Source organism: Gobius niger (genome assembly GCF_951799975.1).
Source record: "Gobius niger genome assembly, chromosome: 16".
In the NCBI taxonomy this organism is placed as follows: Eukaryota; Metazoa; Chordata; class Actinopteri; order Gobiiformes; family Gobiidae; genus Gobius; species Gobius niger.
In genome coordinates, this window is record NC_136867.1 from 6,484,572 (window position 1) to 6,502,332 (window position 17,761).

Below are 17,761 nucleotides of genomic sequence, written 5' to 3' on the forward strand. Positions count from 1 at the left end.
TAAGGACTGAGCACATTCTTTAGAGGTAAATTTAGCAGAGGTTCCTCATTCTTTCTAACATGCCACTCTGTGTCTCAGGCCCAGAGCTCCTCAAAGTCAGGCAGAGACTGGAGGACCACTTTAACAATGAACTGCAGAAGACGAAGAACAGCGTGGAGGAAGACGCCAAACAGAAGCTGCAACAAGCACAACAAAGGTACTGTAGTCTTAATGGGCCTATATGACGCCAAATTTACTTTTTGTAGCATTTAACCAAGTGCTTCACCTTCACTTCCTTTCTGTTCTCTTCATTACAGTATTGCTCCCTGAAATGTTTGTGTGTGATAAAATAAGTTCTTTTGTGTCCAGATATCAGGAAGAAAAGGCTGCACTGGAGCGTAATTTATCCCAGAAATATGAACTCTCTTTGGCTGACATAAAAGAAAAGCATGAAGCTGAAGTGGCGCAGGAGAAGGCGCGGACACTGACGAAACATTCACAGGAGTTGGACGCCCTCATCGCCAAGCACAGTGCCCAGCTGGACGCCCTCAGTACCAGTCACAGAGAGCAGCTGGCAGCCATGGGCGCGGAGCTCCGGGGCAAGCACAACGCAGAGCTTGTTGCCTTGGAGGCGGCTCTCCATTCACAACGAAAGCTCGACCTGGCCAGCTTAGAGGCAGCCTTCCAGGAAACGAGCCAGGCTCAGCTGGAGGCACAGGAGGCAGAGCTGGAGCACCAGCACCAGGAGGACCGGGACGAGCTGGAGATGAGGATGCTGGGGAACATGGATACACTGGAGGCTACTTATCTCAAAGAAGTGCAAGTAAGAGAGAAAGTATCATAGAAGTTTGAATGGGAGTAATTGGTTTACATATACAGTGGCTTAAGGATGTTTTCACACTCCTTGATTTGTTCCTGTGTTAATTTAACTTAGTGGCTAAGCCTGTAAATCATAGAACACATAGCTGTACTGTACTGTAAGTGGCTACAGTACTGGATTCTGCTTCCGCTCTTAAGGCTAAATGAAGGCATCAAAAAAACGTAACCTGATTAATTTCCCTGTGTTTATTGGAGTTTTCAACAACTGCAGAGCCTCCACACTACAGCCAGTATTTAAACGTTGAAATAAAGTTTAAGTATTTTGCTTAAAATAAAAATACATTTCCTTGAAATGTCAAAGGCAAGAAAAAATCTGCATGTTCCATTGGCGTCCTATTTTAAGATAGTCCAAGTTTAATCAAATCTAATTGTTATGAATACAATGACTTCCACTTGTTTTCCCTCAGACTCTGCGAGACGAGATGATGGCGCTGGAGGAGAGGCACTGTCAGGAGCTGATGAGGCACAAGTCTGAGCGTGAGCAGATGATGGCGGAGCAGCGGAGCGTTCAGGAGGAGCTGAGGAAGCAGCTCTCACAGGGACACTTGGACAAAGTCAGCGCTGTGGCTGCGGAGCTCACTCAGGCGCACAAGGTACTGGCAGGAAATGGCAGAGAAATTCAAGATTTTGGAATTTCTATAATTGTTGCCTCAAGCACCTTTGATCTAATGAGGTGTATCACCTGCTCAAATTTTGAACTAAACATGACCAATACGTTCAGGGCTTCATCTTTGTCTGGTTGCACCAGTACACCTATGTGTTTTTCATTTAGGTGCATCTGAAATTTTCGACAAACAGGATTCACTGCCATTTTTGTGTTCAATTCATATTCATACATGTTGCATAATAATCACTGGATTCAATATTATTGGACAGTGATATTTTATTTTAATATTACACAATTATTCTTTTTATGCGGGGAAAAAGAAAAGTTGATATTTGTGCTTATTTGACCTTGTCGTGACCCAGCGGCTGTATGAGCTGTATGAGTCATACAGCCACTTTCCATCGCAGTGGTTTCTATAACGCTCCAGGATCAATTGTTTTGTAGGTTTTCTTTGCTGACGGAGCCTCTCACCATAAAACCTACCAAACAATTGATCTTTCCTCTATTGCCTTGACTGCAGCCTCATTTATATGCATGATGTCATCAAAACCATCTATCGGAATAAAAGGTCTCGGCTTCATCCCGCAAAATATCGCAAAAAACGATATATTGTCACACCCCTATTTTTAAGTGATCAGTGAGATATCTGAGGCTTGTTCTCTGGATACAGAGAGAGTGATCGTTTCAATAGCGGGTCTTCTAATGCTGCAGAGTAGGCTTTACTTTAGTTTTCACCTCAGCAGCGACAGCTCCATTATCTCAGTCTCGATTATTCCTGCTGCAAATAATAAACTCAAACTAAAATCATGAAACTAAAGTGTGGACAGTGTTTGAGCCCTGGTGGTCTTTTGTTCTTAGTGTACACCTTTCCATTCCCCCCAAGCTGCTTTTCCTCTGACATCAATCCATGTGGCATAACAGTTTGTTCACAATTCTTGTAGATCGAGATTTCAGCCCAAAAAGAGGCCTTGGACGCGGAACACTGCGAAGCATTGGAATTCCTTAAGAAACAAGTAAGTTCCTTTTCTTTGTTTTGTTTAGAAAAAAGATGTCATGAAATCAAGTGCCTTTTTCTGAACAATATTTTTTTTTTTGCCAGGTTTTGGAGCTTGAACACCAACACAGCGCCGCGCTCCAAGAACTAACCAGTTCATACGCCGCGGAGAACGGGCAACTCACTGAGCAGCACCGAGAACAGCTTCAGGTTCGGTTTATTCCTGCCTTCTTTGTGTAAAAAAAAATAAGAAATTGTCATCTATGGTCCAAAATATTGAGCGGCTTAAGAAATAAAAACATTCTGGAACCTGTGTAAATACCACACTACGGCCCGGGGATTACGCTGCTATTGTTGATCCTTTTCTAGCCTCTCTGTACGTCCAGCCTTTCTGCAGGCTTTTATAGGGGGCAGAGTGAGCATCTGGCCGCGCTATTAACAAACAAATCCACGACATGTGTCCGCCGCAGGAGCTGAGGAATATCTCGGCGCGGGAGCTGGAGGCGTGTCGTCGAGAGCTGCAGGAGGAGGCCTCCAGGCAGCGGCAGCACTTGAATGAGGAAGTGGAGCTGCTCAAGGCCCAATCAGAGGAGAGACTGCAGGAGCGGGTCGGCCAACTCAAGGTAAACACGACACCACGGATCAGGGCATTTCTCCTCAACTTCCAAATTTGCTTGTTTGCGCGGTTATGTAAGGCTGGATTATGACTCTGAGGTTCTGAGAAGGGAGGGGTGGGGGGGGGATGGCACAGCTCTAAGCTCCAGCTGGACCACTTCATAGACTCTTTCCCTTTGGAGCTTTATTTAAATTTCCCCATAATCCCACCCTCAAACGCACAAGTGACCATCCTGAATCAGCGTGTGGAGTCACTCTTGTCTGGGCAAACGTGGAAGATGGATTTGTTACGGTTCATTTCCTTCGGTTCGTTTATGCCTTTTGATTAATCCTGTTCTTTGATTGCGTTAAAAGGCGGAGTTTGAGGAGCAGAAGGAGGCGGAGCTTGAGGAGTTGAGGCGGAGTCACACTTCCGAGCAAGAGGAGAAGGAGAAGAGCTACAGCAGCAAAATGAGCCAGCTCACTGCGCAGCTACAGCAGCTGGACGCTGTGGTGGCCCAGGTACCGCTGGCATTAACTGTTTCATATTTGGTTGTGCAAAGTAGTTTCAAACATTCACGTAGTACTCGGGGGTTATCTGCAATTTTCAAATTTAGAGATAATTTCATTGATATTTTAGTGATGTTTGCAAGGTTAAGTATTTTTATTTGTAGAGCAGAATCATCGCGTTTAGTCCTAAGGCTGCGTTTTCAGCCTGTGTTTTCACCCATACAATGATTGAAACATTTTGAGGAAGGACACAAGATACCGATTATGGGTTAAAAAAAACTTTAGGGATGTATTTAGATTTATTTAAAAGTTGATGTTACTGAGCTAGAAATCAACAAACCTCGATAAAACCCTCCTTAACCACCTGTGCCCTTAAGAACAAGAAAAAAGGAACAAAAAGGTGCGGTGATCTTTGAAGCTTCCCCCGTGTTTGCACCGTGGATATTGAAATGCTTTCCGCACCTCTGGAATCTCTTGCCAAGGCGGGCAAGAGGAGCAGGGTGGGGAGGGGCTTATGGGGAAATGGTGTGAAAATCGGGAATTGAAACTACTTGATGTTTTAGTTTTAGCTGTTTTAGATAAATATGGCATTTTCTAACCAACAATGTGTAAGACAGTGATAAAGACGTGTTACCAAATACCTGCAAAAATCGAATACCCGCTCTTTAAAGCAGTACTAAGTAACTTGTTCACATTGATAAATCCTTTCGTAGTTCCTCTGGGGGTAATACAAGTGTTAATTGGGGGGGTCTTTCATCTCCCCCGGTGTCTCTGGCCAGAAAACCACAATTGCAACTTTGCTGCCACCGGGTCCGTGTCACAATACACACTAATGGAATCACGAAGAAGAAGCTAACAGGCTAACGGGCAAAGCTAACTCCGGGCTCGCGCCACTTTAACAGTATTTACAGCCAAGTTTGAGTGACAAAATGTATCTCCATTGTGTAACTGTGTGTAATATCCCTCTCTCCCTTTGTCTTTTCTGTCAGCGTAGTATTTACTTCAGACAATTAATGTGTAAAAAAAAACATAACTTGCTGCACCCCTGCAGTGGCGCTTATGGCCTCTAGGGCACGAGTTACTCAGTACTAGCCTGATAAACCAGACCCACCTTCTTTCTGCACGAAAGAAGGTGGGTCTGGCCGCGCACGGTAGACAAGTTGTTGATTGGCGGCTAAGGCCGAGCCGAACCAATCACGACCGTCACAGAGAAATGAGAAGGTTACGTCACTCGCTGCACCTCTATGTTTTTAGTTCAATTAACGTTAACATCAGCCCAAACTAATAATTGGATGAAGTAGTCAAGGATTTTGCCTCGCGTTCTCCGCGTGAGTTTATATTCATTTCATATTTGTTTAATTGGACACAGCTGTCGTCACGTCCGCTAATCGCCGATTGGTTTATTTCACTGACAATCTGTGCGCGTTAGGCCCGCCCCTTCAAACTGCTCCAATTGCTCCGTGACCAGACTAACTCCCTGCATGGAATGGACAGGGAAGAGTATGGCAGAGCCAGGCAAACTCAGTACTGCTTTAAAATGAGTTGCAACATGTGTGTGTATTAAAAGCAATACAATATTTTGCACTTACTTAATTTGAGTATTTGCTTTTTTTTTAATGCTTTTAAATGTAAATTTAACACGGCTAGGAAGTAATAAAACATGACACATTTTCCTTTTATTAAATGTCTACAGTAGGTTTCTAGTATTCTCTGTTAATCCTTAATGACATTTTTTTTATGGTTTGTTTATGCACTTGTTTCCATTGATGTGCTTTGTGACGCTGTTAAACATTAGATCCGCAGCCTCTTGTGGTCTGGATGAAAACGGTTGAGAGGTGGGAGGGGGCTGTCGTCATGGCAACTCTATTGTTTTGCCGGGGCAGGTGCCTTAAGGAGGAGTGTGAGGGGGGAAAAGAAGAGGGAAACGATCAACTGTGAGCGAGTCCTTTCCAGTTCAGTTAGAGAGTACGACCCTGTGCCTTTTCTTATGGTGCTTTATGCCGAGGTGATGGATGCGCAATTTTGAAAACTCTTTACGAAGAACTAAAACATTTTGTGTCCTACCCTTTTTTTTCTTCCAGCTCAGAGAAGAGGTCGGCTGTCTGAAGGGAGAACTGGAGGGCAAGCGCTCCGAGATGGAGACCCTGGACACCCTGCTCCAGCGCAGAGAGCGGGAGAGTCAGGAGGGGGGCAACCTGCTCAAAATGCTCACCGATGACTTGCAGGCCGCCAAAGTGGAAAAGTAGGTTCCAGCGGCAAACGGAACATGGATGAAAGTTTGTGCCAAAATGCCAAATGTTGTTTCTCCCGTAGAGCTTCGTTACTCACCGCTAACGAGAAGCTGAGGAGGGTGGTCGTCGACATGCTGCGGAGTACCATCGCTACAGAGGACATGATTGGGCAGAAAATCCGCACCCGTGACAGGACCTCAACACAAGCAGGCCGCAGGAGAAGTTCTACAGGGAACAGAGATGCACAGGAATCAGGTTTGGCATTTGTATTATGGTTGTTTCTTTCAAAAGTTAACATTATATATAGAGCAGATGCATCTTCTGCACATCCATACACTGAAAGCCATTCAAATTTTTTTCCCAGTGGCTGACTTGTCTTCAGAGGACCTGGAGCTCACCCACGCTCTCTGTGAGAGCCTGCTGGTGTCTGACACAAAGCTCACTTCTGAGGGAGAGGAGGCTGCTCTGTCGGCCATCGGCAGACTGCACCGCGCTGTGGCCACGCTGCTGGAGCTGCTCAACCACGCCAACACGCAGGTACTTTACTGTGTGTGTGTGTAAATGTTCTAAAGCAGGGGTGTCCAAAGTGCGGCCCGGGGGCCAAATACGGCCCTCAGACCAATTTTTGGTGGCCCTCTGCCTTCTTGCTGAATCGGGACACATCATCAGAGATAGTCCTTTTTATTTGAAATGTAATAATTCTACACAATTCTAACCAAACAACTAACCTTTTACTGTGAGACAGAGCTGGCATGAAGGTTTTGAGCAGAAATAAAGGTGTGCGGCGCAATTTAAACCTCTGCTAGTCAAAGGTTTTGCGGCACTAACCACCGATCTATGGCCCTTCAGCCTGTGTACGCTTCAGTATGCGGGCCCCCATGAAAAAAGTTTGGACACCCCTGTTCTAAAGGAATCTGGTTTCTTTCCAGCAAAAATTACTCTTGTGAACAGAAAACTGATGGAGCAAATGGACAAAATAAGAGCCCCTTTATCTTGCATTTTAAAATATCAATTGGTTTATTGCTTTGAAGACGCAGCCTAAAGCTCTATTAACTAACTATCCAGTAAGACTAGGGCTGGGTACCGTAAAAAAAAATTACCAGTGCTTTAAAGATACTTGGTTTTCGATTGCAATACCTGAACTATACTTTTTCCAATATGTATACTAAAATATTTGTCATATAGAACCAGAAAACAGAAGAATATGGTGTGGAAGATCTGCTAATGTACAATATCAGTTTCATCTGAAATGTCAAGAAATGTGTGAAAAATAGGGTTATTTCACCCAATTTTCTCAAATTTTCCATCAAACTATTCCCCAACTCTAAAGACAACAATATAAACAAATGAGCAGTTGGCATCAAAATATTGCAAATAATTTGATCTGGATTGGCCCGGTTTGAGAATCATGACGGGAATGATGATGAAGGGTCCATCTGTCTTTGTTATATTGGATGTGCCCGGCTGGCTGCAGTGATGAAACGTTTGTGGCATGGTTTTACTCACACTTTTCTATTTTTAGCTGGAAGAGAGCCACACTCTGCATGTTTCCCTGGAGCAGAAGTTGAGTCAGGGCAGGGACGACTCTGCTCAGTTCATTGAGCAGCACAAGCTCCTGATGGAGCAGCTGAACCAGGAGGCCAAGCACAAGAGCGCGCTCCAGCTGGATCTGCACAAAACGGAAGGTAACGTCAGCCCCGATCATATAATCTGGATGTGCTGGAGCCTTTCGGAAGCAGCTTTTTTAAAAATATTCCAAACCTTTAGGACTTCTGCAAGGCTTTGTGGCTGAGAAGGCCATCCTGGAAGAGTCTCTGCAGCAGAAGGAGGCCCAGGAGGAGAGGCTGGCCGAGGAGCTGGAGGGGCTGAAAGTCCGACTCCATCACATGCAAAACCTCAGCAAAGAACTGGACATGCTGCGCGGGAAACACCAAGAACTGAGCGAGGAGCACGCCGTCCTGCTGCGGCAGAAGGAGCACCTCTCCGCCGACCTGGGGGAGAGGGAGAAAGGTAAACAAAGAGTTTAATCATTTCAGCATTTGTAAAGAGGACCTTTAAATTGTGACTATGTTTGTGTAATGTCTGTGCTCAGATGCATCGAGCCTCCGTAGACTTTTGCCGCAGGTTTGTGGGTCAGTGTGAAGTGGTGTGTGATGAAGGGGGTGGGGGGAGGCAGATTGTTGTGGTTTGAAACTGGCTTTGGGATACCATGAGATTTCAAACATTGCAGACATGTTTTTATTCATTATGCAAAAAGAGCTTCAAACTTGAAGCAGTTTTAGTAATTACCTACGTTGCTTAACTAATGCTATGTATCCTTTTTGTATTTGTTTTTTTGTGTTGCTTTATAACTACATAGACTGGAAATGAATTGGGTTCAAAAGCTAACTTCTGTTTTCTCATTCAGGGTTTGAATGAAACCAATAGTCCATTAAAAGACTGCTAGAACATTTTGCATACCACTGGTTTGCTGTTCATTGCTGTGTTTGGTTTTCCTTTTGCTTTAGAAGATTTTTACATTTTGATTTCTCCCCTTATTAAAGGAGACATATCAACTTTCTTTATTTTATTTAATTTTTCTTTGAACCATGTTGTAATATTGTTATCTCATCAAAAACATGAAGTATGTATTATTCACCTCAGTCAGCATTTGTCATGTTTATCCCTGTCTTACACTTTGTTTTAGATTAGATTTTCTAACCTACAACTGCAACAAAAATATCCTCTAGTTTCACTTCCTGATTGTCATGCAATCTCCCCATAAGCCCCTCCCACCCAATCCACGCCCCCACGACCCCTGTGGCTGTAGGGAAGCTATGTTTTCAGGAGGAATTTCCTGGCTATGTAGATTACTCATGTGTGAGTCTGTTTTTGATGAGAGAACAACTTTACAACATGGTAAAAAGCTCTTAAACATCGATTTTGTATAATACTACCCCCATGGACATAATTTCAAATTATAAAATGTTGAATGGCAATACTGCTGTACCCAAGAATGTTTAAAAGACCCAACATCTCCTCTTTAGACTTAAAATGACAACAACAACAAAATAATCATATGCACGATGTATTCACTTCTTTCTTCAGCTTTACTGGCAGAGGTGGAGCACTTGTCCCGGGACAGACTGGACCTGCAGCGCCAGGCAGAGAAGGACCATAGCTCCCTGTCCCAGCGTGTCCGAGCATTGGAGCGGGAGCTGGAGGAGCAGGAGGCCAAGGGCCTGGAGACCGAGCAGCACCACCAGAGCCACTCGGACGACCTGCACCAGAGGGTCCAAGCGCTGGAGAAGCAGCTCAAGCACAACAGGCACTTCATAGAGGTCAGCGGTTTGTTTTAGGCCTTAAAAATGAAACGTGTTTTGGACGCTAATCATTATGATGCTTTGTTTTCAGGAGCAAGCCGTGGAGCGAGAGCATGAGCGAGACGAGTTCCAACAAGAGATCAAAAAGCTGGAAACTCAGCTCAGACAGGCGGCCGGTACTGACAACAAAGGACTGAAGGTAAGATTTCGATTTGAATGCTGTGTTTTGTTTTTACCAGATACGCTGAATAACAACTGCTTTTGTGTTGAGTAAACTAAACAGCAATGAGATCATAATAGGAAAGGTTGATGTGCTGAGTACTTTTTGCCCGTTGACTGACTTGTGTTTGTTCCTGTTTTGAATGCTTTGCTGTAGTTTGAAGACATGGTTTTTCAGGTATGGCGTCTTAACTGTAGTATTCATTAAACTTGCTAGTTCATCTGACTCGTGCATGCTGTGTGTGACCATCTCATATTGCATCCCCTTTCATATCATTTTTCATTATTTTGCTTGTTCTTCATTCATCTTGGACTAAATATTATCCTCTCTTGGAGTAGTTGTAGTTGATAATCATCAGCATGGCTTGTTGACCTAAGAGCGTAATCCTATCACCAAGATTATGGTTTATTGAATTCCAATATTCGTCTGGGATTTTTCCAGGTGGAAAATCTCCAGTCTTTAATCAAGGACAAAACGGAGGACCATGCGACCCTCCTTGCAGCCAATCAGAAATCCCAGCGTGACCTGGCAGAACGTAATGAAGAGATCGATAAATTAGCCGGGAGGATCCGAGAGCTGGAGCAGGCCTTGCTCAGCAGTGCAGAGACCAGTAGAACTGTCAACCAACTGGAACAAGAGCTCCACAAGGCCAATCTGAGGGAGCAGGAGCTGACACAAGTACGAGGCTCTGTCACAGACACAGACACAGACACAGACACAGACACAGACACAGACATTGACGGCATGTTGAATTTCTTCCCACCGTGTTGTTCGTCAGGATAAGCAGGCACTGGAGCAGCAGCAGCTGGCTAACAGGCTTCAAATCTCCGCACTGCAGTCCAAACTGGACGAGACCAGACACTGTTACCAACAGAACAGTCATGACCCCACACAGGAGCTGAGAGACGCACTGGACACCGCTCAGCAGGACCTCCACAGCAAGGAGCAAGAGGTCGGCAACTACTGACTTCTTTTAGTACTCTGAAAACCCCAGCTTTATTTCTGCACAAAACTAACTGTAGGTTAGCAGTACTTGATTTCATTAGTTGAGTAAAAGTACACTACAGGTCAAATATTACTCCAATAAAAGTAAATGTTGCTCTGCCAAATGATCACTTAAGTGAAAGTACAGAAGTATTTGCTGTAGAAATACTCAAAGCTGCACTACCTGAATTACGTACACTGTTTTTAAACTGTGAAAGTCATAGGTAGTTTGAGGCAAATCTCTCAGCAGTTGCCTAAACTCGTTTCTAGCTCTCACAGACTCTCCTGCACGTCCTGATTGTTCACTTGAGTTAGTTAAAGGCACATTTCAGTCAGAGGTCACAGCGAGACAGAGTTGAGACCTGAATAGGGCGGACCGTCAATGCTAATGCTAGGCTAATTTAGCCTCTGCCTTCCCGGTTTGCACTAGAGGAAAATGTGCTATTTAGACACAACAGTGCACATGGTCTGTTTTGTTTCTGATGATGTTTAGTTCTATGGTTCCTAATGAAGTTTACTCTACTGCAAGGAAATAATTGTATTAGGGGGGGTCGCCGTGTCATCATGTCCGAGGCAAAAGTATTAAATGGATAATAATACTTCTCTGGTGGGTCAAAACAGCGCATTGCTTAAAAGATCGGCGCTGTAAAAGATGATGGTGATTTAAATAAACGGAATCATAAACAATAACAGCGATCCTCCCCATTACCACTGCTTTAAACTATTCAAAAAACTATTGATGTAAACATGTCTTTTTAAATAAAAGATTTTAATATCAATTTATCAATGTAGAAAGTACAAACCTGTATGGAAAAAAAACCTTACGGGGCAAACTTTCTTCCTTGTTGTGAGTCAATAGTATAAACACATGTACACAGCGCCCCCTATTGTTCTGGAGTAAAGTACAGATCCTCAAATGCTCAAGTCCTGTACTTCAGTAGATTGACTTTGTCTATTTCCAGGTGGAAGGGCTGCTTGTCCAGCTGGAGACTGTGCAGAGGGACCTGACCATCAAAGAGGTCGAGCTCAAACACCTGGCTCTGCAGCTGGAGATGATAACCAATCAGAACACAGCGCAAGTCGATGATCTTCAGGAACAGATCACCGCTCTCAATGTAAGTCTACTACCTTACTACTTACTGTTTTTCTGACAGAGAATATACTTACCAGTATTGAATAGAAACCAGTTGAGTAACTTGGGATGAACTTTGTGATCATATTTTTTTTCCCTTCTCTGTCGTAGGACAATGTGTGTGCGCTCACCGTCCTCCAGGAGCAGAGGGAGGAACATCCTGAGGACACGGAGGCCGAGGATACCTTTCCCTCTGCTCTGCTCCTGGAGAAGAACCTGGAGATCGACCAGCTTCATCATGAGATCCAACGGCTGGAGCAGGAGCTGGAGCACGGCACTGAAGACAAGGTTAATACATGGACGCAGAAAATGCAACAAATGTTTTCGCATGAATCCAGTTTTTATCAGCTTTAGAGACGTAAATTGGTGGGATGTTTCAGGATGGCCATGTTTACCGTTTCATATTGGTTGGTCAAATTTTCGCAGAGATCTTCACATTTTAGGATTTACAACTGAGCTACTGTCCGTTAATGAAGCCTAGGTGTCAGTTTGGCAGAAACACACGATGTCTAGTTCAATTAGGTCAGATGTTTACTCAAAAAACGTTCAGAAAACAGTCGGTGTGCTCTTAGACTTATGCTAGTCCCAAAGCGCAGCAGTGAGGAGAAAACTAGCTAAAAATCTCAACATTGATTCATTTTCACCTGCCGTGTCTCGCCTTTGCTCTCAAACACTTCTGCTAAACCAACATTTCCTCTTAATTTAAGGATCTGGTGGTGGAACAGCTGCGCTCACAGCTGGAGGAGCTGCGCGCTCAAGTGGAACACCTCCGATCCGAAACCCACCGAATCCGCCAGGACAAGGAGGAGGAGGAGGAGCGCCTTCACGAAGTCATCAGCACCCTGCAGACCGAGCTGGCCACGCTGGGCCCCAACCTGCACGAAGCCAGCGACTCTCAAGACGGCGACAGCATCAACCCCTCTCCCGCCCCCAGCCCCGAACCCCCACACCACCACCACAACCACCTGAGCGTTCAGCCCAGACCCGTCAATCTCAGGCAGGAGCTCGGAGTCAGCAATCCTGCCTCCACGCGGAACCTAAGATCTCGACTCAAAGCTCTGCAAAGTCAACTGGAGACCGTGGCCGCAGAGAAGGAAGGTTTGGAGAGGCTGCTGCACAGGCAAGAGGAGGAGTACAGAAGCCACGGAGAAGAGTTCGGGAAAAGGCTCAAGCTGGAGGTGGAGAAAGTCGAGGAACTTCAGAGACTCCTGAATGGCAAAACCGCCGATTTGGAGCAGCTTCAGATCCAGTTGCAGGTCCAAGTGGAGCGATTGAACGCCGCAGGAGACCAATTGGTTAGATATCAAGCTGAAACAAACGAAAACATCAAAGTTCTCTGTGAAGAAAAGAGCCAACTCCAGTCTCAGGTTCTGGAACTTGAAAGCAAAGACAAAGCGAGGTTAGAAGAGATCGACGTCCTAAAGGTGAAAGGACAAGAGATGGAGTTGGAGATGGGGGTCCTCAGGGGAAACGGCGCGACTTTGGAGAGGCAGATCGAGGAGGTACGGGCGCAGCTGCTGGATATGGAGGCTCTGGTCGCGGAGGAGAGGAGTGGAGTGAAAAAGTTGGAAAGCGCCAAGGAAGAGCTAGCGGCACAACTGAGGAGCAGGGAGGAGGAGCTTCAGCAGGACGTGGACAGGCTGAAACAGGAGGTGGCAGCACTGAGGCGGCGTGTCCAGGAGCTGACGGAGGAGCTGAGGGAGAAGGAGATTAGCCGGGGCGAGGAGCGGAAGGCGGTGCTGGTGAGTGTGTTTTTTTGTCTTTTATATTGTAGGTAACGGTTGCTTAATGTTGTGTTTTATTTGTTTGAATTCTGTTAGAGCTCAGATGATATTTTATCTTTCTTTCAATCACAGAGATAGAGACAGATTTCAGAAGTAAACAATCAAGTTCACCCCCTCCCCTCCTGATTGACCAATGAGACGGGCTTTTTCTGTGAACAGGCCTGTCAGGTCCAAAGTGATGGCACCCGGGATTTTTGATTAGTCACTGAGATCAGCAAAGGGAGGGACTTTAGAAAATACTTATATAATGATATTTAGGCAAATCAAATCGCAGGCCCAAGCAGTCAATTATACGCCATCCATTCAATTTGTCAAACATTTACAACACTTACAGACCATCACTTTAACCATGAAGGTGATGATTATTATCTTTTAACCCCTTAAGTCCCACCTGAACCGAGCACATTTTCTCCAGCTTTACGCCAATCCAAAAGCTTCTGGAAAAAAGGTGTGAAAATAGCAACGAAACTGCGACGAAAACAAGGATGAAAATGTGAAAAAAGTGACAGAAAAAGTGACAAAAAATGTACAAAAAAATGACAAAAATGGACAAAAAAGTGATAAGTATTTGACAAAAAAAATGAGAATAATTTGACGAAAAAGTGACAAAAAAAATTGACAAAAAAATCGAGTTTTGTAGGTCTTTCAAATGAGGTGTTACACTGGCCTACAGGATTTGGGTAAAGCTGAACTGGAGAAAATGCTCTCGGTTCAGGTGGGAGTTAAGAGGTTAAACAAGCGCCCTCTGAAGTACCAACTAAACATGAATATACAGCGCCCCCTGCTGTCAAAGTTTAAAGATCATAGGTGAGGCATTTCAAAGACTATTATTTTATTATTTAATATTATTTATTTTTCCCCAATAATTGGTGTTTGCCTTAGAAAAAAACACATTAGTCGACCTCCAATAGATATATTTCTATGATGATCGAAACTTTTAATATAATATTACATAATATAATAATAAATGTTTAACTATAAGCTATTTGAATATCGGCCTATATATCGGTTATCAGCCAACCCCCTGCGTATCGGACCCCAAAATCCATATCAGTCGGGCCCTAGAGAAGTATAATTTAACCTTTTCTTAAAAACGGTTTCAAATATTTTATTAATTGACGTGATTTGCATGCAGTTTTATCAGTTTGAATGTTTGTTCGTTGTTTGTAACGACATCTTTTCCAAAATAGATTAGATTTCTAAACTTTATTCCTTGATGTGAATGCTCCATCGCTTCTATTTTAATGTGCGGGGATGTTGATGATTAATGTAGTTGCCTGAAAATGTGGAATAGTTTGACAAAAGATGAGATAATTTAATAATGTGTTTGTAAGATACTGCCCTGACGTAGTAAGCCAGCGTTTCCTAGGCGCCCCTGCAGCGAGCGCGAGTGTGGGCTGGAGCACATCTGGATATAGTTACAGCTGCACCACGTCACCGCTCACAGGAAGTGGTGCCTAAATGAGGAAGAACAACAGCGAAGAGACGGCTTTTGTGTTTTTAGCCAGCCGCAATGCCTGGTTCTAGCTCTCAAAGTTCTGCTGGGTGGGTTTAACAGTAAAGCAATGTTTTTTTTGACGGTTCCTTTGTTGCGGGCAGTCCGACTCAGATTCTACACATTGCATTTCGGACTCTACCAAATGGACTTGATTTCTAACTAGCATTTGGTTTGTTTTCCAGGGTCAGGCTGAAGTGACTGCAGCGAAGGCAGAAACTGTGCTGGAGGAGAAGGAAGTCGAACGCCAAACTCTACGCCAGGAGTTAAACGCTGTGAAAAGAAACCTCGAAGAATCTGTGAAAAAGGCTGAGAAGCTCCACACAGAGGGACAGGTGACGACGTCTGTGCGGGTTTAGTGATCATTTAAAGTGCCGTCAAACTGACTGTCGTTGTTGTTGTTGTGACTCGTGTTAGCGTAAGGAGCAGGCGTTTGCCGACTTGGAGAGCCACAACCGGCAGCTACGGGCAGAGCTTCAGATCCTGCAGGACGATTTGGCCGCTCAGGAAGAGGAGCTGGCCCTTCACCGGAGAGAGCTGCAAACACTCAGACAGGGTTATCAGCATGACGGATCGCCACGGCAACAAACACGCAAGAGTAAGGGTCCGATTCTTGGCAAACCAGTCCATGCTCCTTCACTTGGCCATTTCAGCTCTCAAATTGCCTTTATTACAAAAGCTGTATCTCTAATATCTAGTAGTTGTTGATTCTTTTTAGCCCCATTCCTAACTTCAGTGGGTCATCTGCTGAAAAAAACGTTTAGTGTACGGACATAATGGTAATAATGATTGTATACAGGTTTTTCTGCAGTTTCAACCTCTTAACCCCCGCAAGTGTAACACCTCATTTGAAAGCTAAGACCTACAAAACCCATCTAAATTGAGCTTTTTCCTTGTGTTGTCTTTTTTTTGCGTTTTCGTTCCTTCCTTTTTTTAATATCGTTTTTCCTCGCTTTTCATTGTTTTTCCATTGCGACAACCTATAGGCCAGTGCAGTGTCTCATTTGAAAGCTAAAATTCTGATCTGTGCGAGTAAAACACAACTTGCATGTGGTGGATTGCAGGGAACGGGTTTAAAGAGTTAACCATGAAGCCAAACTTAAAGCAGTACTAAGTAACTCTTCCCCCTAGAGGCCATAAGCGCAACTGCAGGTGTTGTAGCAAGTTACGTTTTTTTAACTTATTAATTGTCTTGCAGAGTAAATACTACGCTGACAGGAAAGGCGAAGGGAGAGAGGGTTACCGTGCATCCAATTATACAATGGAAATATTTTTTTTCACTCAAACCTGGCTGTAAATACTGTTTAAAGTGACGTTAGCCCGCAGTTAGCTTTGCTCGCTAGCATGTTAGCTTCTTCTTCGTGATTCCATTAGTGTGTATTGCTTTCTCTGGACCGGTGGCAGTCAAGTGACCATGGTCAGAGACACCAGGGGGAGATGAAAGACCCTCCAATTATCCCATTGACACTTGTATTACCCCCACAGGGACTACGAAAAGGATTTATTAAAGTAAACACGTTACTTAGTACTGCTTTAAAGCCTGAATATCATTAGAAAGTATTAAATTGGCCTGAAAGTTATGAACAGTTATTTTTACAGCTTCCATGTTTTTTGTATTTTCAACAATTCATCTCCTTTATATCGCAATATATGGTGTAATTTTTCCATGGGTGTCATTAAACATTTGGTAAATCAAAATGACTCACAAAATACAATGCACAGTAAAAAAAAAAAAGTGAAAACAAAAGGGGCAACAAATAAGAAAAGCCCTAATCTTCGTCTCCGTCTTTCAGATTCGTCCCACCCGGCGTTTGAGGATGTCCTGAGCTCTCACGGGGAGTCGTCCCTGAGCTCTCCGGAGGTGCTGAGGAGGCTGGACTGTTCCGAGGACCGACTCCCACAGCGCCTCCACCACACTTCAGCGCTGGAGTCCCGCCTGTCCGAGCTCAGCGCCCTGAACGCCTCGGCCCTCAAACCCTCCCCCAGGATCGTCATGGAGACGCCCCACTCCAGGACCATCACCCCTGAGCCGGCGTCGCGCAGCAGCCACTCGCCACAGTCGGGGTCCAACTACTCCACCATGGACTCCCTCGACACCGACAAGGTACTGCGGATCTGTGCGTTTGTCTCTCTCTTCACCCCCGCCTGAACCGAGCACATTATCTCCAGTTTGGCTTTACCTAAATCTAAAAGCTTCTTGAAAAGGTGCCAAAAGAGCAACGAAAACATGACGACGAAATGACAAAAACGCTACAAAAAAGCAATGAAAAGAAATGTCAAAAAAGGTTGTGACAGTAGAGCAACAACACAAGGAAAAAGATAGGGCTTAGCTTTCAAATGAGGCGTTACAGGCCTGTGGGCTGTAAACTTTTAGATTTGCCAAGAAAAAAGGCTGATCAATGTGTATAAATGCAACTCCAGAATGATCAGTGTTTGCTCTATGTTGAATACTAAGTGACAAGTTGGTTTAAAACACCTAAATGCTTGGAGCTAAAAGCTAAAGAAGTGGCTTTGCAATAGGATATTAAATATTTAAATGTTAAATGAAATCACTAATCATGTTCTCTGTATCGAAGACCAAGAAATCCATACGAGTTTGGTCTAACATTTGAAAGTGACATTCCCAAGATGTAAACGTGACAACCGCCAAAAGGTTACAGCCTAAAGGCCAGTGTAACGGCGCATTTAAAAGCTAAGACCTACAAAACTCATCTGAACGGATCGTTTTCCTCATGTTGTTTCTGTGTAGTCACTTTGTGGACTTTGGTTTCATTGCTTTTTTTTCACTACGTTTTCATCACATTTTTGCCACATTTCTGTTACTCCTTTTTTGTTGTGTTTTTGACTCTTTCCTGTAGTGGTTTTGTGGCTTTTTTGTCAGCTTTTTCCCGTTCTTGTTGCTCATTTTGTTTTCGATTTGGGTAAAGCCGAACTGGAGATAATGCGCTCGGTTCAGGCGGGGGTTAATAGGTTAAACTGCGTTCTTTTTTTAGTATGTGATAAAGGTTTATTGTCTTGGATTAACAGGTAATCTATGAAAGTAACCCACC

General features: G+C 44.2%; 1 protein-coding gene across 3 annotated transcripts in view; it reads left to right on the forward strand.

Annotated features, from left to right (window-relative positions):
- pcnt (pericentrin) overlaps positions 1–17,761 on the forward strand; it is a 38,335-nt gene that overhangs the window by 16,195 nt on the left and 4,379 nt on the right. For 2 of the 3 annotated variants that reach the window (XM_079573845.1, XM_079573846.1), the window contains exons 22-44: positions 79–196; positions 349–802; positions 1,266–1,451; positions 2,407–2,478; positions 2,565–2,669; positions 2,930–3,082; positions 3,429–3,575; positions 5,645–5,805; positions 5,877–6,049; positions 6,159–6,331; positions 7,317–7,479; positions 7,562–7,804; positions 8,882–9,114; positions 9,188–9,295; positions 9,473–9,493; positions 9,758–9,994; positions 10,095–10,268; positions 11,263–11,415; positions 11,544–11,720; positions 12,140–13,174; positions 14,897–15,046; positions 15,129–15,309; positions 16,505–16,815. In XM_079573845.1, coding sequence (XP_079429971.1) covers positions 79–196; positions 349–802; positions 1,266–1,451; positions 2,407–2,478; positions 2,565–2,669; positions 2,930–3,082; positions 3,429–3,575; positions 5,645–5,805; positions 5,877–6,049; positions 6,159–6,331; positions 7,317–7,479; positions 7,562–7,804; positions 8,882–9,114; positions 9,188–9,295; positions 9,473–9,493; positions 9,758–9,994; positions 10,095–10,268; positions 11,263–11,415; positions 11,544–11,720; positions 12,140–13,174; positions 14,897–15,046; positions 15,129–15,309; positions 16,505–16,815 — 4,928 coding nt within the window. The remainder of the gene's footprint in view (positions 1–78; positions 197–348; positions 803–1,265; positions 1,452–2,406; positions 2,479–2,564; positions 2,670–2,929; positions 3,083–3,428; positions 3,576–5,644; positions 5,806–5,876; positions 6,050–6,158; positions 6,332–7,316; positions 7,480–7,561; positions 7,805–8,881; positions 9,115–9,187; positions 9,296–9,472; positions 9,494–9,757; positions 9,995–10,094; positions 10,269–11,262; positions 11,416–11,543; positions 11,721–12,139; positions 13,175–14,896; positions 15,047–15,128; positions 15,310–16,504; positions 16,816–17,761) is intronic. The other variant, XM_079573847.1, reaches the window with a different exon arrangement.